The sequence below is a fragment of the Ambystoma mexicanum genome, chromosome 1p (assembly GCF_040938575.1).
Source record: "Ambystoma mexicanum isolate Mex_15411 chromosome 1p, UKY_AmexF1_1, whole genome shotgun sequence".
Taxonomy (NCBI): Eukaryota; Metazoa; Chordata; class Amphibia; order Caudata; family Ambystomatidae; genus Ambystoma; species Ambystoma mexicanum.
The window spans coordinates 205,656,905-205,676,655 of NC_090921.1; the positions used below are offsets into that span (position 1 = coordinate 205,656,905).

A 19,751-nucleotide genomic window follows, 5' to 3' on the forward strand; every position below is an offset into this window, starting at 1 on the left:
GAAATAATAGGGCTACACCCCCTCCGGCCTGGTGGATTTGGATGCAGAGAGGATCTTGTAGCCATCAGGGAGGAGAGTGTCAAAGCTTGTGACAGAGCTGGCTGTGAACCATGTCTCGGGGAGACCGAGAACATCAAGGTCAAGTACCTCCAGGAGGTGGCAGATGTCAGAGGAGTGTTTAACAGCAGAGCAAGAGTTGAGAGTGGCTAGATGAAGGAGATTGCCAGCCTCAAAGACCTTCCGGGAGGTGTACAAATCAGAGGTATGGCCTGAGTAGGTGAAGAAGGAGCCCAAGGTGGGTCAGAGGAGGAGGGACGAGAGAGCAAGGTAGCCAAGGGGGGGGGGAGGACAGCAAACGATGAAAGGAAATTGATGAGGCGAGGGATATGCCTGTCAAGAGGAGGAGATTAGCCTGAGGGACTTGAACCATGATGGTGCCATTAAGGCAGACATTAATGATGACTTTAGTTGAGTGGAAGGGAACCATGAGAGCTTCCCAATGGGTGCCACCATTAAGGGGAGAGGAGGAGACAGGACAGAGCACAGAAATCATTTGAAGAGTCCATGGATCTCGTGAAGGAACGACAAAGAGTATGTTGGTGAGTGTCTGGCGGAAGTGCTGGAATAGGTGTCAGCAATAGGGAGACCAGGGTTGGAGGCCAAGATATCCTTTTTGAACTTCTTCCTACCAGACTTAGTGAGACAGGAAGGATAGTCAATGGAGAAGCAGTTGGAAAAGATAGAAGAAACAGAAAGCGCCATTGGAGAGGTAGCGTGAAGTGGAGGGAGCAACGAGGGGGGGGCAGGTTAGAGTGGAACAAAGAGATCAGTGAAATCACTGGGCCAGCAAGTTACAGCGAAGCAACAATTACAAGCAAAGTGCAGAGCAAGTTAGCAAAGTACAGCAAGATTCAACTTTTAAACCAAAAGGTAAAAACAGCAAGATTCAACTTTTAAACCAAAAAGCAAAAGCAGCAAGGTTTGACTTGTAAACCAAAAGCTTCAGGTATTAAAAAGCTCGCAAATGGCAGCATGATGAAAATGCACAATAAAACTGTGCTTTTTCCAACAATTGTGAGCAATTGTGAGCAAATTTAGTTTTTTTCTTCTTTTTTTAAATTTCAATTTTTTCAAAATCAATAATTCCCCTGGAGGTGCAGTAATGAACAGAAAGTGAATCTACCTAATGGAGGGGACAACAGCGAGGCACAAACTCCACATACTCTGTAATCCTCTATCCAAACCTCAACACATAGAGGAAGTCCACCTGACCTTCACCACTCAGGTGAAAGCCAAGCTATTCAAGGAAGTACAGAACAAGACAAGCACTACGATCTCAACCATCAGCTTTCCACTTATGGTAGCATTGAAAGGATAAAAACACCTCTCTTCTCCCAAGCTCTACGCATATGTTTAAATCCCACATGCAACTATTCAAAAACGGACTAGGAGATGATGGCATGAAAGCAGAGCTCAGAGCATCAGCAAACGATCACAGAAGACTGAAATGAAATGGGTCAATCAGGCAATAACCATATAGATAATCCAGAACATCAAAAATAATAATGCAGCAATAGACCAGATATCTTAATTAATTAACCCAGTGCAAACAATCAAACAAAAGGTTTCTTAGGAAAATTATGTTAAACAGATAGGACCTCTTCTGCTAAGTTTATACCAAAAACCAAAGCTCAACTCATCACTAAAGGATCTTGAGAGACTGTAATCATTCAAATTGGTCACAACAAAGCCTTTGCACAAAGCTTCAGCCAAGAAGTGTGGTTGCTCTGGCATACTTGGGTCAAACTCCTTGCAATCTTTTATATAAAACCAGGCAGAAAGTAACCTGCCAAAATAGGCCAAAACCAAATAATCAAAGAATACCGGACAAACTTCACCGAACCCATTGGCTTCCACTCACCTTACCGCTGCCATCCCCGTTGAACTGATAATTAGATATGTGCTTTCCTATCTGTGGCATAGGTCAACATTTACATTTCATTTTCCAACAGTAAATACGTCAAGAATGTCTCATGAATTGTATCTTCCTCTGCACTTGCACCAAACAGGCGCAGGGAAATGCTTTTGCTTTCTGTACATTCCAAAGCTCATCCCATTGGGAATTCAGGCCAGATAAATGAAGTTTGAACCTGGATACAGCCTTTTACTCTTTGGCATTTTGTCTCATGGTACTCCTTCCTTCCAGGATCATCACCTGAGCTCTCCAGTTAGTCTTCCTGTCTCCCTTGATAATTTGTCTACCATGACTTGGAAATGTTTGCCCTTGTACCATCCAAATTTCATTTTGGGACCTCCTGCAGTGCTATAAATATTCTGAGCATACTTGCAGCCTTAATTTTGGTATTTGCACTGGGTTATCTAGGGTACTTTCCAGTGTGGTGGTAGCTGATACAAGACAGACCCACTAGCTGTCTAATCATCCACCCCTTTCCATCTATTTTTACTGTGCACAATTTGGACAGGTTAGTTCATATTGGGCCCTCTGACATTCTACTCTTCATCCCCACACAGCCTCTACCAAGATAACCGTCTTCCCATTGTATGAGGTTACTGCCGCATTACCGCTCTGCCCAATCCCGAGTTTGGGTGGAAAGTGGCGGGTTTACCTCCAGCTTTTTGCTGGAGGTAAATATCTTCAATTTCCACCCATTTACCAAGCTATTACCACAGCACAAATTGCACTGCACCGCAGTAATAGTGCCCAGTATGCCCCATCGAGTACGATGGGCTCTTGAATAAATGGGCCTTTCAGCCATACCGCAACACTGCCAAGGTTCTGATAGAGCCCTATGTATCTTTCAGCACTTTCCCTTTTTGTCAGGAGGTATGCAGGCAATGTGAAAGACAATTTTAACTGTTGGTATGAGACCATCTACACCCATAAGGTTGGTCCTCGGTCTCTCTCACTGGGTTGATTATATTCAGGGAGGTTGAAGGAGGTTGAAGATGGTTGAACACCAATTGAAACGTTCACTAATGCAGCTCTAGATGCCACAGCCCATCTCAACTCCACACTGATGACGTACCGCCATTGACATTAAAGGACAGTCATGCAGAAAATGAAGGGATTTCTTCACATGAATATTGCTAAACACTGACCTCCTGGGGTGTCTACTTCCTAACTACAATGTCTAGTTCTGTTATGCCACCTGTGGAAGTGCTTCTGTGCAAAACACTTTGACCTAACAAAATCCTCTTGATATTGGTGATGTGTGGATTCCCATTGGCCTAGTATCCTACTGTTCCCCACTAGAAAAGTTGGAGTCTATTTAGGCTGCTTATACAGAGAAAGAGATGTCCCCCAAAACTTTAGAATTGTAGAATTAAGTTCCCAAGTAGGTTTGAATGGATAGCCATATTGTATCAAATCATCCTGGCATATACTGGGGTCACGTCATTGGAAAAGATTGAAATAATATGGCAAGAGGACACACACATTCAAAACCAAATGAAATGCAAATATACATTTAATGTTTATTACATGATTCAATTGTGAAATACGTACTTGGACAGGCCTCCGGCATAAGCAGAGTCTTCAGCTGCTGTGGCCCATGTTTCTGCCCATCAGATACTCCTTTGAGTTATATTCTGGTTTAAACAGGATGATATAACATTTTGGGATAAACAAACAAGCCACCAGTGCAAATGCAGAGGACAAGATTGCAAAAATCTCCATGGCCACCATGTACTTGCCCCGGGTGCTGAGATAAGCTGGAATAAATGAGAGCCAAACGCTGAGGAAGGCCAGCATGCTGAAGGTGATGAACTGAGCCTCATTGAAGCTGTCAGGTAGTTTCCTGGCCAGGAAGGCCACTATGAAACTAATAATGGATAGAAGCCAGAGATATCCCAGCATGCACCAAAATGCAATGGGAGATCCCTCATTACATTCAACTAGTATCTTTCCAGGTTGATTGCGAAGGTTATATTCAGAAAAGGGAGGAGACCAAATTAGCCAAGAGCCACACTGTAGGACCTGAATGAAAGTGCAGACACTGATGCTTATGTACGAAATCTGTGGTCCAATCCATTTCCTTAAGTCACTGTTGGGTTTTGTGGCATTGAAAGCAATGACTACCATGATTGTTTTAGCCAAGACACAAGAGACACAAAGAGCAAAGGTGATGCCAAAGGCAGCCTGGCGGAGAAGGCATTTCTCTTGGGTGGGATAACCAATGAAAGCCAACGAGCAGAGAAAGCACAGGGTGAGAGAAAAGAGTAGAAGGTAGCTGAGAGATAGGTTGTTCGCTTTGACAATGGGGGTGCTACTACATTTCTTGAATAGCCCTAGAATTGCAACAGTGATAAATGTAGAGAAAATAGAGATTGCTGTCAAGGTAGCTCCTAAAGGCTCTTCAAAGGAGAGGAACTCCATATTCTTCGGAGAGCAATGATCCTGCTTTAAATTCGGCCACGAATCCCAAGGGCACTTGAAACATTCACTGGAGTCTGGAAGACAGGAAAAAAAACATTTTCTACATGCATAAAGAGTTATATTTGACACAAAGGAGGCAGCTGGGATAAACGTTATTTGCTGTGGAACAGCATATTACAAGGAGAGGCACAGGTGTGAATGCAGAGTAGTCTTACCACCATGTTATGTTATGTTATGTTACTTGGCATTTATATAGCACCTTATGTATCATTAGTATGATTTGAAAGCGCTGGTAGGTTGAACGCCCTCGGTAACCATAGTTCAAGTCAGTAGATAGAAAGAGTGTCGTATGGTGCGTGGGTGCACCGACTATGTGTGGAGCTGGTGTGGTTGTTGGATAGTAGCTGCTTTATAGAGATAGGGGTGATGCTGATGAAATCAGTTGGATGTGTTCCTGGTGTCTGGCTGCGTTAGGCCTGATCAATGCCTAAGCTAGCCGGAATTTGCTCCGCTAGCTGGGTTTTTTAGGGTGATGAGGTTTTCCTGGGGTCGTGTTCGTATGAGAACAGCTAGGCCGAATTTATCATGGTATAGCTGTGTTCTAGTTGAATGATGGTGTATAGAAGAGAGCAAGCATAGTGGTGTGATATGGTGGATATCAGTACAAGTGCCTGCCTGAGACCAGGGACGTGAGCAGGACAGTGGGGACGTACATAGCGACATACATATATAATACACAAATAATATTTGCTTAGAAAAATTGATTCACGAATCACCCACACTCTTGCCAGTAAAATATATAATTTACTTTATAAAAGTGTTGTTCATGGTCGCTGGTAGTCATGTCATTTCAAATCTTGAGATTTGTTTTTCATTTTTCATTTTTCACAGTTTATTTTACGTTCTAACACAACAATGTGTCACACGCTGTGACGTATTTGGCACATTCATTCCCCATGGCAACCGTTTTTGCACCACTTTCACCAGATGTACAGGCTATCTCTGAGTGGGTTTCTTTGGTGGGTTTCTTATTGTAAAGTCACATAAATCAACAAAAGTAACTTCACACTTGAAAATGACATGCTCAACAAAACAGTGACTGGAACCAGCCTTGCACCACACTATTTTAATTGAAACAACTTGCTCAACCATATTTGTGTGAGTGATTATACAAACACTTTTCTGATGCAAGATATAACAAGTACTTTTATGACCACATTCCGAATAAACTGATCCTCTTCTAATGGATCCAATCTCATTTTAGTCTCATTGTGCATTATGCCTCACCCAATACACGCATGTGCATAAAAGATAATGAATTGATTTTGTTGTCTAATGACTAACCTATCTGAGACATATCATAGATTTCATGTCATGCATCGGGAAGGTAAGGAATAGACAAAGATAGGACAACATGTGCAGACATAAAAGGCAACCTGGGGTTGGGACGGCACACAATGGGACACTTCAGTATGACTGAAACTATTCAGTATGACTAAAACCCACTAGGCAAAACACACATAACATAGACACCTCAAAGACAAAATAAAACACAACATATTAAATGAAGAAATTGGATCACTACAATCCAAGGGATAGAAGCTCATCATAAAGGTGTGTAAAAATCCTTGAAAAAATTCTGTCACTGTGAGACAAGAGAGGTTCTCATAAAACTGAATATCTGTTCAAATATAGATTTTGTGATTAAAACACAGGTAACACCATGAAAAGAAGGCAGCATTGAATTGCTGTGAAAATGATAATAGAACCTCCTCCATCTTGGTATTCATAAGATGATCCTACCTTGACTTCTGGTATGTGTTGATTTTCCCGATGTGGATCCCTGCAGCACTACTCTTCCTTTGAATGCCTGGTCTGCAAGCTCTCTTTCTCTCCTGGCCTCTCTCTCACTGTGGCCACTATCTGCAGGCCGCCAGGCCAGGTCGCCCATTTCCTCTCTGGCTGGGCTGACCTCTCCTCCTCGCTCCTTGCCTCTACCCCTCAACGTCTCCTCAGAGACTTGAACATCCACCTGGATGCTACCAGCCAGTCTACATGACTCTTTCACAACAATCTGTGATTCTCTCTCTCTGTCTCTCTCTCTCTCTCTCTTTTCTTAACTCTGGCCTAACTCACTCTGCAGGGTACACCCTGGATGTTCTTATCTCCTCAGACCTCCCCTTCCCTAACCCTCTCACCACTCCTCTCTCTTGGAGAGATCACTTTCTCCGTTCTTCCCACCTCTCTTTCTCTTCCCTGCAGGTCAAGCTGACTCCAGCACTGCCCCATACCTTCTTGGTCATCCAACCCATGAAGCATGCATCAGTTGAGGCTTGCATTGCTACTTTCTCTCCTCTTCCTGCACCTATGGCTGACGTACACCCTGACACAGCCCTCTTTAACCTTCAACTCTCTATCTGTAACACTCTGGATGTCCTTGCCCCTGTCACAAGAATCCGTTTGAAGCCCAAATCCAAGTGCAACTCTTGGTGTTATTCTGACCTTGCTGCCCTTAAACGCAAGTTTAGGGTGGTGGAGAGGAAGTGGAGGGCATTGGGTGCACCCCCTGACAACCTGGCCTGCCGCCTGCTGCAAAGGCAGTACAGACTCTCTGTCCTCTCTAAGAAGAGAGCCTACATCCAAACCTGCATCTCTGCGGCATCTTACAACTTGGGAAGACTTTCCAAATCTGCAAGGAGCTGCCCAATCGTGCTGCAGTTTCTACCTCTCCTGTGCCCTCCAAGGCACTCTGCATGGCCTTGGCCTCTCATTTCACTACTAAAGGTCAGGACATCCGGTCCACCCCCTTTTCCCGTACCTCCTCTTTCTCCTCCTCTTCCACTCCTGGCCCGTCTGAAGCCATGTGTCCTCCTCCTTTCTCCTCCTTTCTTCTGGTCACCCCTGACGATGTTTATAGACAAGTCAAATCTATGATAGTCTTATCAAAGCAGGTTCTCCCCTGCTCATCCAGAATTATCAAGGACCACATCACCAACTTTGCTCAAGCCTTGGCCGATTTCTGCAATCACTCCTTGGCCACTGGAACTTCCCCTCCCCCTTAAGCACTCTCTTGTGCACCCCCTTCTAAAGAAATCCTCAGCCGATCCTTCCTCTCTGGCTAACTATCGCCCAATCTCCAGCACTCCTTTCCTGGGCAAACTCTTGGAAAGGCTGGCCATCTGCCAGCTTAATCTACTTACTGAATCTGTTGGTTGCCTCCATAACCACCAGTCTGCCTTCCGAGCTGCCAGGAGCACAGAAACTGCCTCCTGAACACATGTGCAGACTTGCTCTCCAATCTTGACTGTAATCTTCCTTCTGTCCTCATTCTCCTCCATCTATCCTCGTCTTTTGATATGGTCAACCATGCTATACTGCTTAATGGCCTCCGTGACAACCTTGGTATTACTGATCAGGCCCTGTTCTGGTTGACCTCCTTTCTCACCGACCGACCCTCTCAGGTAAGACTAGGGTAATCCCTCTCTTCTATCTCTCCCTCTACTTGTGGTGTTCCTCAGGGGTCTAACCTCTCTCACTGGCTCTTCGACCACTACCTGGCCCCTCTTGCCCACTGCATCGCTATTTTTTGCTCCAATTTTCAATGGTATGCGGATGACACTCAGCTGTCTCTCATGCTCTACTCAGCCACCTCTGCTTCTTCTCCCATACCAGACTGCCTGGCTGCAATTCAGGAATCGTGTGCCACCAATGATCTCTGCCTTAATTCCAGTAAAACTGAGATCCTCCTCATTGGGACACCTGAGCCCTTCTTTCCTCTTCCTCTCTGGCCGCCCACTCTGGCGTCTATTCCTGCTCCTTCTTGTAAGGCTAAGAACCCTGGTTTCAACTTCAACTCCACGCTCTCCTTCTCTCCACACATCTCTGATGTCTGTAACAAGTGTAACCTTTCTTCCTGCCTTTTCAACCACTACTTGGCAGCTCTTGGCCACTGCATCGCTACCGCCTGCTCCAATTTTCTGTGTTGTATGGATGACACCCAGCAACCTTTGCTCCTTCTTTCATACCAGTTTTCTGGCCACAATTCAGGAATGGTCTCTGCCTTAATGCAGTAAGACTGAGATCCTCCTTCTCAGAACACCTGCTCCCTCCATTCCTCTCTATCTCTAGCCCTCTTCCAGCTCCCTCCTGTGAGGCTTAGAACCTTGGTGTCATCTTCGACTCTGCCCTCTCCTTCTCTTCTCACATCTCCAACGTTTCTACTAAGTCAAACTACCAGCTGCTTCCCTTTCTCACTTCCCCCAGAAGCACACTGTCTCCAGAGCTCTAGTTCTCTTTAGGCTGGCGTGTTGAAACAGCCTCTTAATAATGTGTTATGTAAATGCTTAGTGTTTGTATAATATATGGTAACCTGCCTTCCTTGTGACATTCTATCTCCTGCTAAGCATATGAGGTCAGATGATTCTAGAGCATAGAATTCCCAGTGTTTGTTATTGCTCAAGTGTTGGCAGTTAGTTATGGGTTGTGTACTTGCTGGGGGTCTTTGATATGTGTCTTTAACCACTCAATAAACCACAGTGAGAAACTTACCTGACGTGGTTATTGACCCAACATAAATGTTCCTGCCTCTACTCGCCAATCTTTACAACTAATCCAGAACAGGACTGTGAGACTTGTCCTTGGCCTCAAGCTCTAGGATAGCACCTCACAAGCTCTGAAATCTCTTCACTGGCTCCCATTGGGTGCAAGGATCAGGTTCAAGACACTCTTCATCTCTTCATCGTCCACAATGCTTCCTGGGGCCTGTGACCACTCTACTTCCAACTTACACTTCCAAAGCCTCTTCCTTCTCGAGCTCTCTGCTCATCCACCTCCAACTCTCTGAGGGTTAGACGCTTCTCCCAGCAGAGAATTGGGGGCAGATCTATCTCCTCGGCTAGGGCCTTCCTCTGGAACAGCCTCCCTGCCTCTCTGAAACTTGAGCAAAACCACCTCCTGTTCCGGAAGAAACTCAAGACCTTCCTTTATGCTTCCGCTTTGTCTCTTCCTCTCTCCTGCTGATGTACCTGACTGCTCCGCGCAGTGGTCACCCTCTGAACTTGGGCCCATGCTCCTGCATGTCCAGTTGCCCTTGCACTGCCTCTGGGCTCCACAACACCTAGGGGTCTGTATCTGCAACCTTACAGTCCCTTCTCTATGCACTCGTGAGCCACCTGCTGGCTGTACTTGTGAGTTAAATGCACTTTCCCCTTCCCCTGCCCCCTCACACTTCTCCGCTTGCCTCTTCCCCGCACTTGCACGATCTGAATAACACAAAGCCTAGTAAGATTGTTATTTTGTCCTCCCTTTGTTTCCCCCTGCTTGTCTTGTTGCGGCAAGAATCACTTGTTTACAGGCATGTTATAAATGCCACATCATATCATATCATATCATGGGGCACCAACTGCTTTGTGACAGTGGACAATGCACCGCTATCAGCACAGGTGCTATGTTTCACATGAACATTCTATCACATTGGTATGTGTTGGCTGCACCTGTCATCGCTTTGCTAATAATAGAGATCTCAGACAACTGTAATGTAAAGTTTGACTAAGTATTCAGCATTTAACTAATGCCAAGAAATAAAGCAGGTTTGCTTTGATGATGCACTTCATCAGTGACTAGCATGCTTTGCTCATGCAAAAGGTAATACATTAATTCTTTTCTTTTGGGATTCATACTCTCAGATTTGGATATGCACATTCATCAAATCAACCTTCTAAAACTGGTTACAACATGCATATATCAAATCCGACCATAGGATATAGCTTCATTTGTTCGGGCCATCTTAAGGATAGTAATTAAAGCACATTGTGGTGAAAACAATGGAAGAGACTGTTCAGTTCTCACATTATTCTTTAGTTCCTTTTAAGCTCTGGTTCATGTGACCGGGCTGTGGCGGTTGACTGGGCGCCGGCAGCATTGTTTCCACTATTATTATTTTAATAAATTGTTTTAACTTTCACTTTGTTGTCCTTGTATGCTGCTAGCGCGGAGGGTGCCTGGCCACATTTCACACACTGTAGCGTGGGTTAGCAGTGTCGTTTTCACTACAGACTCACATGCACTTGCAGACTCAGTCTTTTCTCACTGCTTACATACAGCTGGCCGGGACTGCCCTCGGCAATACCATGTGCCTTTTTAAGGAAGCCCCGACATGGGAGCGCTGCGGACGGGTGCAGCGCGTACGCTCTCGGCAGGCTGAAGTTGCATCTAAGCTAAGCCCGTCTGTGCTTGTCCGTGCGCAGGTTGTCCCCTGGGCTGTTCGTGAAGATACTCCTACCATGCACTTGCGCGATCTCAATGTCACCTGGCCTAGTAAGATCGTTGTCTCTGTCTTCCATCTGCTCCCCCTCGCTTGCCTCGTCGCGCTTTGAAACACTTGTGTATAGGCGTGTCATAAATGTCCTATCATATCATATGATATCATACTACGATTACCTGAACCCGGCGAGAGTGTTTAGCGTTAGCACCTGTGGATACAGCCCTGCCGACCAGTGGCCTCCTGTCACCCTCACTAAAATATATCTTCCCTGACACCTTGAAGGGCTACTCTTGAATGCTCGCTCTCTGGTTGCACAAGCATCTTTCTGTCACAACCTCCTTATAGACTTTGCCCCTGATGCTATGTGCATGACTGAAACCTGCCTGAGCTATTCTTCGGGCCCGTCTGTGGTTCAGCTCCTGCCTGAATCATATAACATCATTCGTTTGGACTGAGGGTCAGTCAACCCGGGCGGAGGCATTGCTGTTATTTTTAACACATTGCTTGGTGGCATTAGTCTGCCGATTTATCACACTATCAAGATTGAAGCCCTTCTTATTAAGGTTACCACTTCTGTCTCATCCAGCTTCCATATTCTGGTGGTGTATCGCCCACCAGGTGCCTACACCTTCTTCTGTAGCCAATTTGTGGGGCTTGCTGCAGATTTAGAACTGAATTTCCCAATTGAATAATTGTGGGTGATTTCAACATTAAATTTAACTCTCCATCTACCCTTTCTGTCAAGCAATTTTTCGAATCAAGAGTGATTTGGGCATGGAACAACTCATTAATGACCCCACCCACTCGCTCGGAAATACGCTGGATCTGGTATTTGCAAACAATTCAGTGGTATATTTCACGCCATTTCCCATTCTGTGGTCTGACCACATGGCTGTCCCTTTCTTGATGCACACTAGCACTCCCCATGTTAATGCTGATTTTAAATATCGGCTGCAACGCAGCTGGCACAAAACCTTGAACGCAGACATTGTCACAAACATCCAGGCTCAGTGCTGTGCGTCTCATACTATGGACATTTCCACCTTGACTCAAGTCTTTAATTCGATAGCTGATGTACTGGCCCCGTTTAAATTACCTAAAGTGGTAGGTCGTCCTTACCAGCCCTGGTTTACTGACCAGCTGAAAGCCTTACGACTTTTAAATTGTCAAGCTGAGCGGAAGTGGCAGCTTTCATAGTCTACAAATGATAAAGTTGGATTTTTTGGCAGCGTCCATCTAGCTATTTACCTTGCTAAATGTGCCTTTTACACTCAGAGAGGGGAAATATCTCTTAATCGCTCAAGGGAGCTAATCTCTCTGGTACGAACACTATTTTATGGACCTGCCATAACTCCAATGGGACTCATTCTCAGGACTTCTGCAACAAGCTATCTAGTTTCTTTACAATCAAAGTCAGTAACATACGTGACAAGATATGTTTGGATGACACTTGCACTGATACTAGGGGTGCCGCTACTTCTATCCCTTTGTCTGAACAACGATGGTCCACTTTTCCTGTCTTCTCTATGGAAGACGTTGACGCGGTCAAAAGGCATCTCAAACCTGCATCGCTCTCCGATGCAATTCCTTTGAGAATTCTAAAGGAAATTTTGCCCCACATTCGGGTGTGGATTACACAAGCAGTCAAAGATTCCTGCCATTCAGGCTCTATTCCCATTGAGCTCAAGCAATCAGATATTCAACTTCTGAAAAAACCATCTCTTGACCCCTCGGTACCCACCAATTTCTGCTGTCCATTTCACACCTTCCGTTCTTTGTGAAGCTGCCTAAGTCTCTGGTTTCTCCTCTCCTCACCTCCTTTCTTGAATAGTCTGTATTCATTGATCCTTTTCAATCTCGCTTCCACCCCCCGGTTGGGGTACGGAGAGTGTGTTGGTGTCTGTCTTTGTCGACCTGTCCGGGCTGGCTGACCATGGGTGGGGGGAGCTTGATTCTGTTAGACCTTTCAGTGGCATTCAACACGGTAGACCATCTTGTGCTGTTGGATCGCCTCGCCCTGGCCGGTCTCTCTGGAAAGGACCTCTCCTGGTTTGCTTCTTTTCCGGGGAACCAAAGCCAGACACTAATGCTCTCCTCCTTTTCTTCTGCGTCTATCTCTTTACTCTGTGGGGTCCCCCAGGGCTCTGCCCTGTCCCCGGCATTGTTTAATATCTACATTCAGCCTCTTGTTTTGCTCATCCGCTCCCACGGATTCAGGTGCAACTCCTATGCTGATGACACTCAAATCATCGTCCGACTGGACTCCGCCCAGCCGGACACAGTGTCTCAGTTTAGGAGCTGCCTGCCAGCGGTGTGAAGATGGATGGGTGACAACTGGCTGAGACACAACGGGGACAAGACGGAGGTCCTGGTGGTGTACCCCCTATGGCCCCATTCTACTCTATCAACCTCTGCCTCGGCCTGGACTTCGGCCATTTGGCCTTCTGAACTTCGGCCCTGCCCCACACCGGTGCTTGATGTAAGGAATCTGGGATTCAAATTCTCCTCTTCTCAATCCACCTGAGCCCAAGTATGTGCTGTTTGTAAAGCCAGATTCTTTCAACTTAGAGTCCTGCATAAGGTTTACCATTCCTCCCAGCTCACGTTCTCCCTGTGGTGACAGCCTCCCTAGTCCTCAGCTGGCTAGACTATTGTAATTCTCTATTATTTTTGGAGCCTCTCTATCTATTTCAACAATTACAGCTACTTCAGAATCTTGCCGTCCGGATCTGCACAGGCACCCCATATGGCTCTCATATTTCACCGGGTCTCTGTCACTTCATAGGCTACTGATACTGCAACAGGCACAGTTTAAGTCACTCTCCTTAGTCCACCAGGCCTTGTACGGCCTAGGAGCGGAATACTTGCAGGAACAATTCTGCCCCTACCAACCATCCCGGGTTCTTGTCTCCTTTCGGTGTCTCTGTATCGTTTTGAGCGTGTTGGTGGCCGATCCTTTTCAGTGGCAGCTGCCAAGTTATGGAACTCCATCCCATTTAGTCTTCATGCCACAAGCAATGATCTTGCCTTTCGGCACACCCTAAAATCTATTTGTTCTAAACATCTATATATTGGCATACAAAACTTGTGTTGTACTCCTCTAGCGCCAAGATGCTTTGGCGTACATGTGCTTTATAAATAAGGATAACATAACATAAAGAGATAAATATGTTGATTGGTCCATTGATGAATTGGTAATAACATCTAGTCAATACTGAATTATTATATAAGCTCCCAATAGACAATAATGGTTTATGATCTAGAGTACGTACCACTTTCATTAGATATCTCTCCTTGAGGACACGTGGCACACTGGAAGCAGCAGGGAGGCGCTCCTTCTATTGCAACCTTTCTGGAGCCAGTATGGCAGCTGGGACTGCATACAGACAAAGGGACCTGTTTAATAAAAAACAATGGGAATGTGAAAATGATTGCTAAATTAACAATATAAAAGTTCCTAGGAAGCTATAAACTGCTAGTCACATCTCTTTGTTACTATTACCACCAATGCTAGAAATGGCTCCACAATTGGTCGAATTATCTTTTGCTTGTAGCATTATTCGTGTGGCTCACGTGTTTCTTAATTAGCTAAATCCTCAGCTGAGCTCCAGTACATTTCAGGATATGACAGTGATGGATTATGCAGTCGGTGCATCCTCACACTGGGGCATATATTAGGCCTACGAAGCCAGTAGGCAGCAATCAGTAGGTATAATCCACCATTAAAAGAAAAAAGTCAGTTTGTGAAGTATGTCAGATTGTACAAACCATATTCCATAATGTTGGAACATTGCCAACATTAGCAAAATCAGCTTCAAATTACCTTATAAGTGTATGCACCATTTCCAAAATATCTTTACTTCTACAGCATCGGACTAGCTGCCTATTGGTTAGCACACCATTTCTTCCTGACCACATCCATCCTCCTGGGTACTGTGTGCTATTGCTCTCTGCTTCCGGGCCCCACTGCTGCGTTTTCCTTGAAGCACCAAATGCCAACATCCTGGTAAATGCACTATTGCATACCTGTGAGTTTCCTGTAGCCCATCGGATGGCAGTGGTGTTGATGATGAGCCCTTTTCTGAGGGAGGTGCTGGAGTCGTAGCTGCCCACTTTTATGTACTTGATTGTGCCATTGATGCTGAGTTGCCAGTTTACAATATCATACTGAGCGGGGATGTCACCATTGTGATCAAAGAACTGCTCCCTTCCATCTGTATTGTCAAATGCAACCTTCTTGACATAATGAAGAATCTAAAGGGTGGATGAATGAGATGAAACAGATGAGACTTCACTGATAATGGTTTCTTAAGTTGCTACCAATATGCTGTGGGCGATATGAGAACTGAAGGCCCTTATAATGATTGGTGGAGTCTATGTTGAAACTCCCTACTGAATCTAATACGTCAATCATGAACTCTCCATCAATTACCCTAGCGATACAGCCCTATTATTTAGCAGAATATCCCCCTCCACATACTGAGGACAATAGACTATTTGGCAAATAAAGAAAAGGAACATTCTTGCTTGTTTTTTAATTCTACAGAACGAATAGTGAGAACAATGGGTTGGGGTGAATTCGCTGGCCAGTACTATTAGCTAAAGGCAGGAATTTGTTCAGCAGAATGTTTCTGCTAAAGGCAGATGCCTTATGTAGTATGGTGTATTTATTGAAGTTATATATATATGATATTACAAGCATTCACTTTAAAATATGTATGTGCAATATGTGCATGTGCCAGTAAAATAGCTCAGCGGGTTGAGTGCTCGCTGCTGCGATTTATGTGTGTCCTGCAGGTCGCAGGTTTGAATCCCGGCAAGGCCAACTCAGCTCTTCATCCTTCCGAGGTCCATAAATGAGTACCAACTGCAGTTGGGATGATAAATGTATGTAAATATGTTCTCTGTAAAGCGCTTTGGCTTAAGGCGCTCTATAAATAACACATCATTATCATTACAGTGAAGTGTGTTCATTGTGTGCTGGACTGCCACAGTGTAAAGACATCTGTGTAACCTCTTGTGCTGTTACGCTGACTTTGGAGCCTGCACCATGATGTGTGTTCAGCTGTGGGCAGGGTGGGGAGGCTTTACCTCATCGCTCAGAGCTTGCTAGCGAGGGCCTGTGCACCTCGGGTGAGTAATCCTCGAGTCAGTTTGTTATGTTTTTTTTTCTTATACCACGCCAAAGCCCGTAGGCATCCAGGCCCCCGAGAGACAGAAGAGTGCAGGCTACCAGTAAGGGAAAGTACTAATAGAAGAGATGGGTCTTCAAAGGTTTCCTGAAAGGGAATAGGTCCCCGGTCTTACGCAATGTAGCCGGCAACGCATTCCAGGCCTTAGCGCCTTGGATATGAAACGCTCTGCCAAGCCCGCGGGATCGTTTCACGCGGTGTTGGACTAGTAAGAGATCTTCCGCTGATCTAAGTCTTCTTGTGGGTTGGTAGATACTTATAACATCCTTCAGATAGATTGGTGCAGTCCCAAAGACGCATTTATGACAGATGGTAAGTAGCTTTGTCATATTCCTTATTCCTATTCTGACAATTGAAGTCCTCCAAGCAGATTAAATACACACGGTGCAGCTCCACGCATTAGGCGGGAAATAGAACTCGTAACCCAGTCATGATAAATGACAATGCCGAGGGTCTCCCTCACTCAAAAAATATAAGCAAGATCCTGATATCCGGAAACAACTTAAGATTCTTGGTTTCAATGCCTCTGCAAAGGCAGAGACTTACCCTCTCCGTCCCTCAGTCAGGAAGTCCTTATTGAAAAATCATTTCTGGGATCATCTACCATTGACAACGACAATTCATTACTTAATATGTGCTCGTCTGAATTTAGTGCCTCTGATGGCTTTGACAATGTAATAGGCATCAACCTTACCATGAGTCCGGACCTTCAAAGACTGATATCTTGATCCGATTCGTCTGACTCAACTAGCAAACGTGAAAGCACTTTCTTGTCAGATGTTACCTCCTTCATGGAAGTAACTACAGCCCCATCCCAGTCTCCAGCAATAAACACGATGGGCCTCATTACGAGTCACCCGGTCTGGAAATAATGATGGCGGTAAACTCGTCACCACCGTTGTTCCCGGACCGGGTGATCTGGAGTCCTGCAGGTGGGAGGAGTCATTCCCGTCAGGTCTGACCTGGCGGGTTTCACACCACCCGCCTGCAGTCAGACGTGGAAACACCGGCACCATCATGAGATGGTGCCGGTGTTTCGACTTCCCCATTCCCATTGAGTCCTATGGGACACAAGGGGAATGGGGATTTACCGAATTCCGCCTCCGGAATTCCCGGGTCACCAGGGTCGTAATGCCCCGGGAATTCCGGGAATCACAGAGGCGAAATGGTAATATGAGTTCAGCGGTAACCTGCCGGGATTTCAGGCACGGTTACCGCCGGACTCGTAATGAGGTCCGATGTCTGCTAAAATGAACTCACTATTTACGTTGTGCTTGGGGGTGGCTGATGAGCAAGGAGAAATCAAATTTATCCTGGCCAAAATCAGGGACGCTATCCTTGTTTGTTACTCTGAACGGCAGCAGGATCGATATGAGGCTCTGGTGACAGGTTCTAATGTAGCTGCTTCCATGCCACACCTTCCCCAACTGGAATCCCCTAATTTTCTCCCTTGTGTGAATCAAGTACAACCTGTTGCACATAACATTGTGTCTCATGACCTGACTTTGCCTGGGATAGGCATTGTGCCCGCTGCTGAAGAGGAAATTCAGTCCATAGTACTGCTACGACCCCATATGGTGCGAAGAAGAAAGCGCATTAGGCAAACGTTCAGTAAAATTGATAAGCATAGTGATTGTACTGCTGATGTCATTGCTGGCCCTCCTGATGCTGCCCCAGCTTGTATTCCCCCTCCCCCCTCTACATCTCTAGCTATAAACAAAACAAGTGTCACAAGGGCTCAGGGTGATGGTATAGTGAGGCAAGTATATTTGCAAGGGCCCCTTGACAAATGGCTCCATCCAGGTCCGAAGCCTCCACCCTAGCCCTTGGCATGACAGCCTCTTCATTTGGCGTTACCATTGTCTAGCTCTGTGTGTGAACCGTTGTTGTATTCCAGTAACAGAATGAATACCAATCTGCAAGTGCCTAATTTCTTCAGTCAGCATACTAATTTTAATGGTCTGGTCCCAGTCACTGAACCATTGCGATCCAGCCAGTTAACCATGGCTAATGACTTGCCTGTGCCCTCTAATCATTCTGGACCCACCTTGATAAATGACCCGAGACAAAGAGAACAAACGGGGGTGGTCCCGTTCGGGAAATGGGTTCAACTTGAAGAGCACAATCGCGGTGCGGACAGCCCCTTCCTTAATCACTCCTTTTATTTGATCTCTGGTATAGAATTCCGTCATTCTGATATCAGCATGGATGATGTGATGCAAATAGAACTGTGTGCCGCTGTTAGCCCTACCAACTGGGCTCTTATTGAATTTATATCCCCGGTGGGCGTCGCCCTTCTGAGTACTTGCATTTCTGAACCAAACAGGCTTGGCTTTGAACTCACTGTATGCAGGAAATACACTATAACCTCCACAATCTCACATAATACTAAGGCTGTGACATCCAAACATGACTACAATGCTCCATTAAACAACTTGGCCACTGAAAGATCTAGCCGTCGTGCTCCTCTAGATAAAAAACAGACAGCTGGTGGTGATTCAAAAGCAGCTGGTGCACTGGACATCTGGCATCTTGGGTATCAAAACTAATTGACACACCCTTCGTAAGAACTGTATTGATTGGCTGTGTTGGAACACCAGAGGATATACATAATTTCTTACACATCTTGAGGGTCATTCTTACATCATTAGTAGTGAGGTATTTTTGCTCCAAGAAACTTGGCTTGTGAAAGAATTCAATATTGATGGTTACCAAGTTCTTTGTCGCCCAGCCGTGCGCAAATCCAGAGGTTGACCAATGGGTGGCGTAGCTACTGGTGCACAGGCGCAATTTGAATTAAAACCCTTTATATCCGGCACCATCATGCCTCATGTATTATCTGCCATTAATTGGCACCCCAAATGTCTGCACACGCAAATATTGATTGTTAGCATATATGATCCTGATTCTAGCTTGGGGTTTTAACTCCCTTCTTTGTATACTCTTCCAGCTATTATTGCCGAATCTGTTCCAATGACCTTTTATGTTGAGAAGAGAAAAAAACTGTCTATCAGGAGTTCAAAATGGGGTGCTCTTATTGGCTCTCACGACCTGGGGTGTTCAAACAAAAAGGGCCACCTGAGCAACTTATCTCGCACCAGTTGGAGTATGGGCCTCATTACACGGTAGGCGGTAAACCATGGTGCTATTAGCACCATGGTTGCCGCCGGTACCATATCAGTACCACCATGGAGAAAAGGGGAATTACCACCCTATTCCAAGGTTGGCGGTGAGGTAATTCCCCCTTTCTCCATGGCCCTTCCCCGTTCCCATTTTTGCCCCATAGGGCTCAAGGGGAATGGGGAAGGGGCTAATTACGGTACCGCAAATTGCGGTACCGTAATTAGCACCAAGGTCCCTTTGCGGGTCCCAACTTTAAGGTCGAGTCCCGCAAAGGGACCTCGTAGTAAGGTGGTAAGGGTTTACCGGGGCCCTTACCGGTACCGGTAAACCCTTACCGCCTACCGTGTAATGAGACCCTATGTCTTCACAGACCACGACACACGCTCAAGGTGTGGTGAATTTGAGAACAAGTATACTAAGGTTAGCAATCACGCCTTTCTTAGATGGTCTGTTATGCTGGATAAACCCAGTAAACTGAAATTAATTCACACCAACATAATTAGCAACCAGGGAAATCGCCTCTTCCTCTCCTCTTCCTTTCTCCTCTTTGTCTCTGACACCACTTGTTGAAGTTTTCTAGACAAGTCCGATCTATGAACGTGTCGTTTAAACAGGTGACACTGCTCCTTCAAAACCATCAAGGACCACACTGACACCCTTTCTCCAGCCTTGGCCTAATTCTGCAATCCCTCTTTTGCCCTGTATCTTTCCCCTCTCACCTCAAGCATTCCCTTGTACATCCCCTCATTAAAAAGGCTTCTGCCGATCCTACCTGTCT

The 19,751-nt window shown here is 45.6% G+C and overlaps 2 protein-coding genes across 2 annotated transcripts in view; both read right to left on the bottom strand.

Annotated features, from left to right (window-relative positions):
- LOC138469891 (extracellular calcium-sensing receptor-like) overlaps positions 1 to 1,935 on the bottom strand; it is a 134,952-nt gene extending 133,017 nt beyond the window's left edge. Inside the window, exon 1 of the mRNA XM_069609032.1 lies at positions 1,922 to 1,935. Coding sequence (XP_069465133.1) covers positions 1,922 to 1,935 — 14 coding nt within the window. The remainder of the gene's footprint in view (positions 1 to 1,921) is intronic.
- A 1,621-nt stretch (positions 1,936 to 3,556) lies between these two features.
- Positions 3,557 to 19,751, bottom strand: part of LOC138470057 (extracellular calcium-sensing receptor-like) — a 164,778-nt gene continuing 148,583 nt past the window's right edge. Inside the window, exons 4-6 of the mRNA XM_069609033.1 lie at positions 14,685 to 14,912; positions 13,931 to 14,054; positions 3,557 to 4,470 (exon numbers count right to left, since the gene is read on the bottom strand). Coding sequence (XP_069465134.1) covers positions 3,557 to 4,470; positions 13,931 to 14,054; positions 14,685 to 14,912 — 1,266 coding nt within the window. The remainder of the gene's footprint in view (positions 4,471 to 13,930; positions 14,055 to 14,684; positions 14,913 to 19,751) is intronic.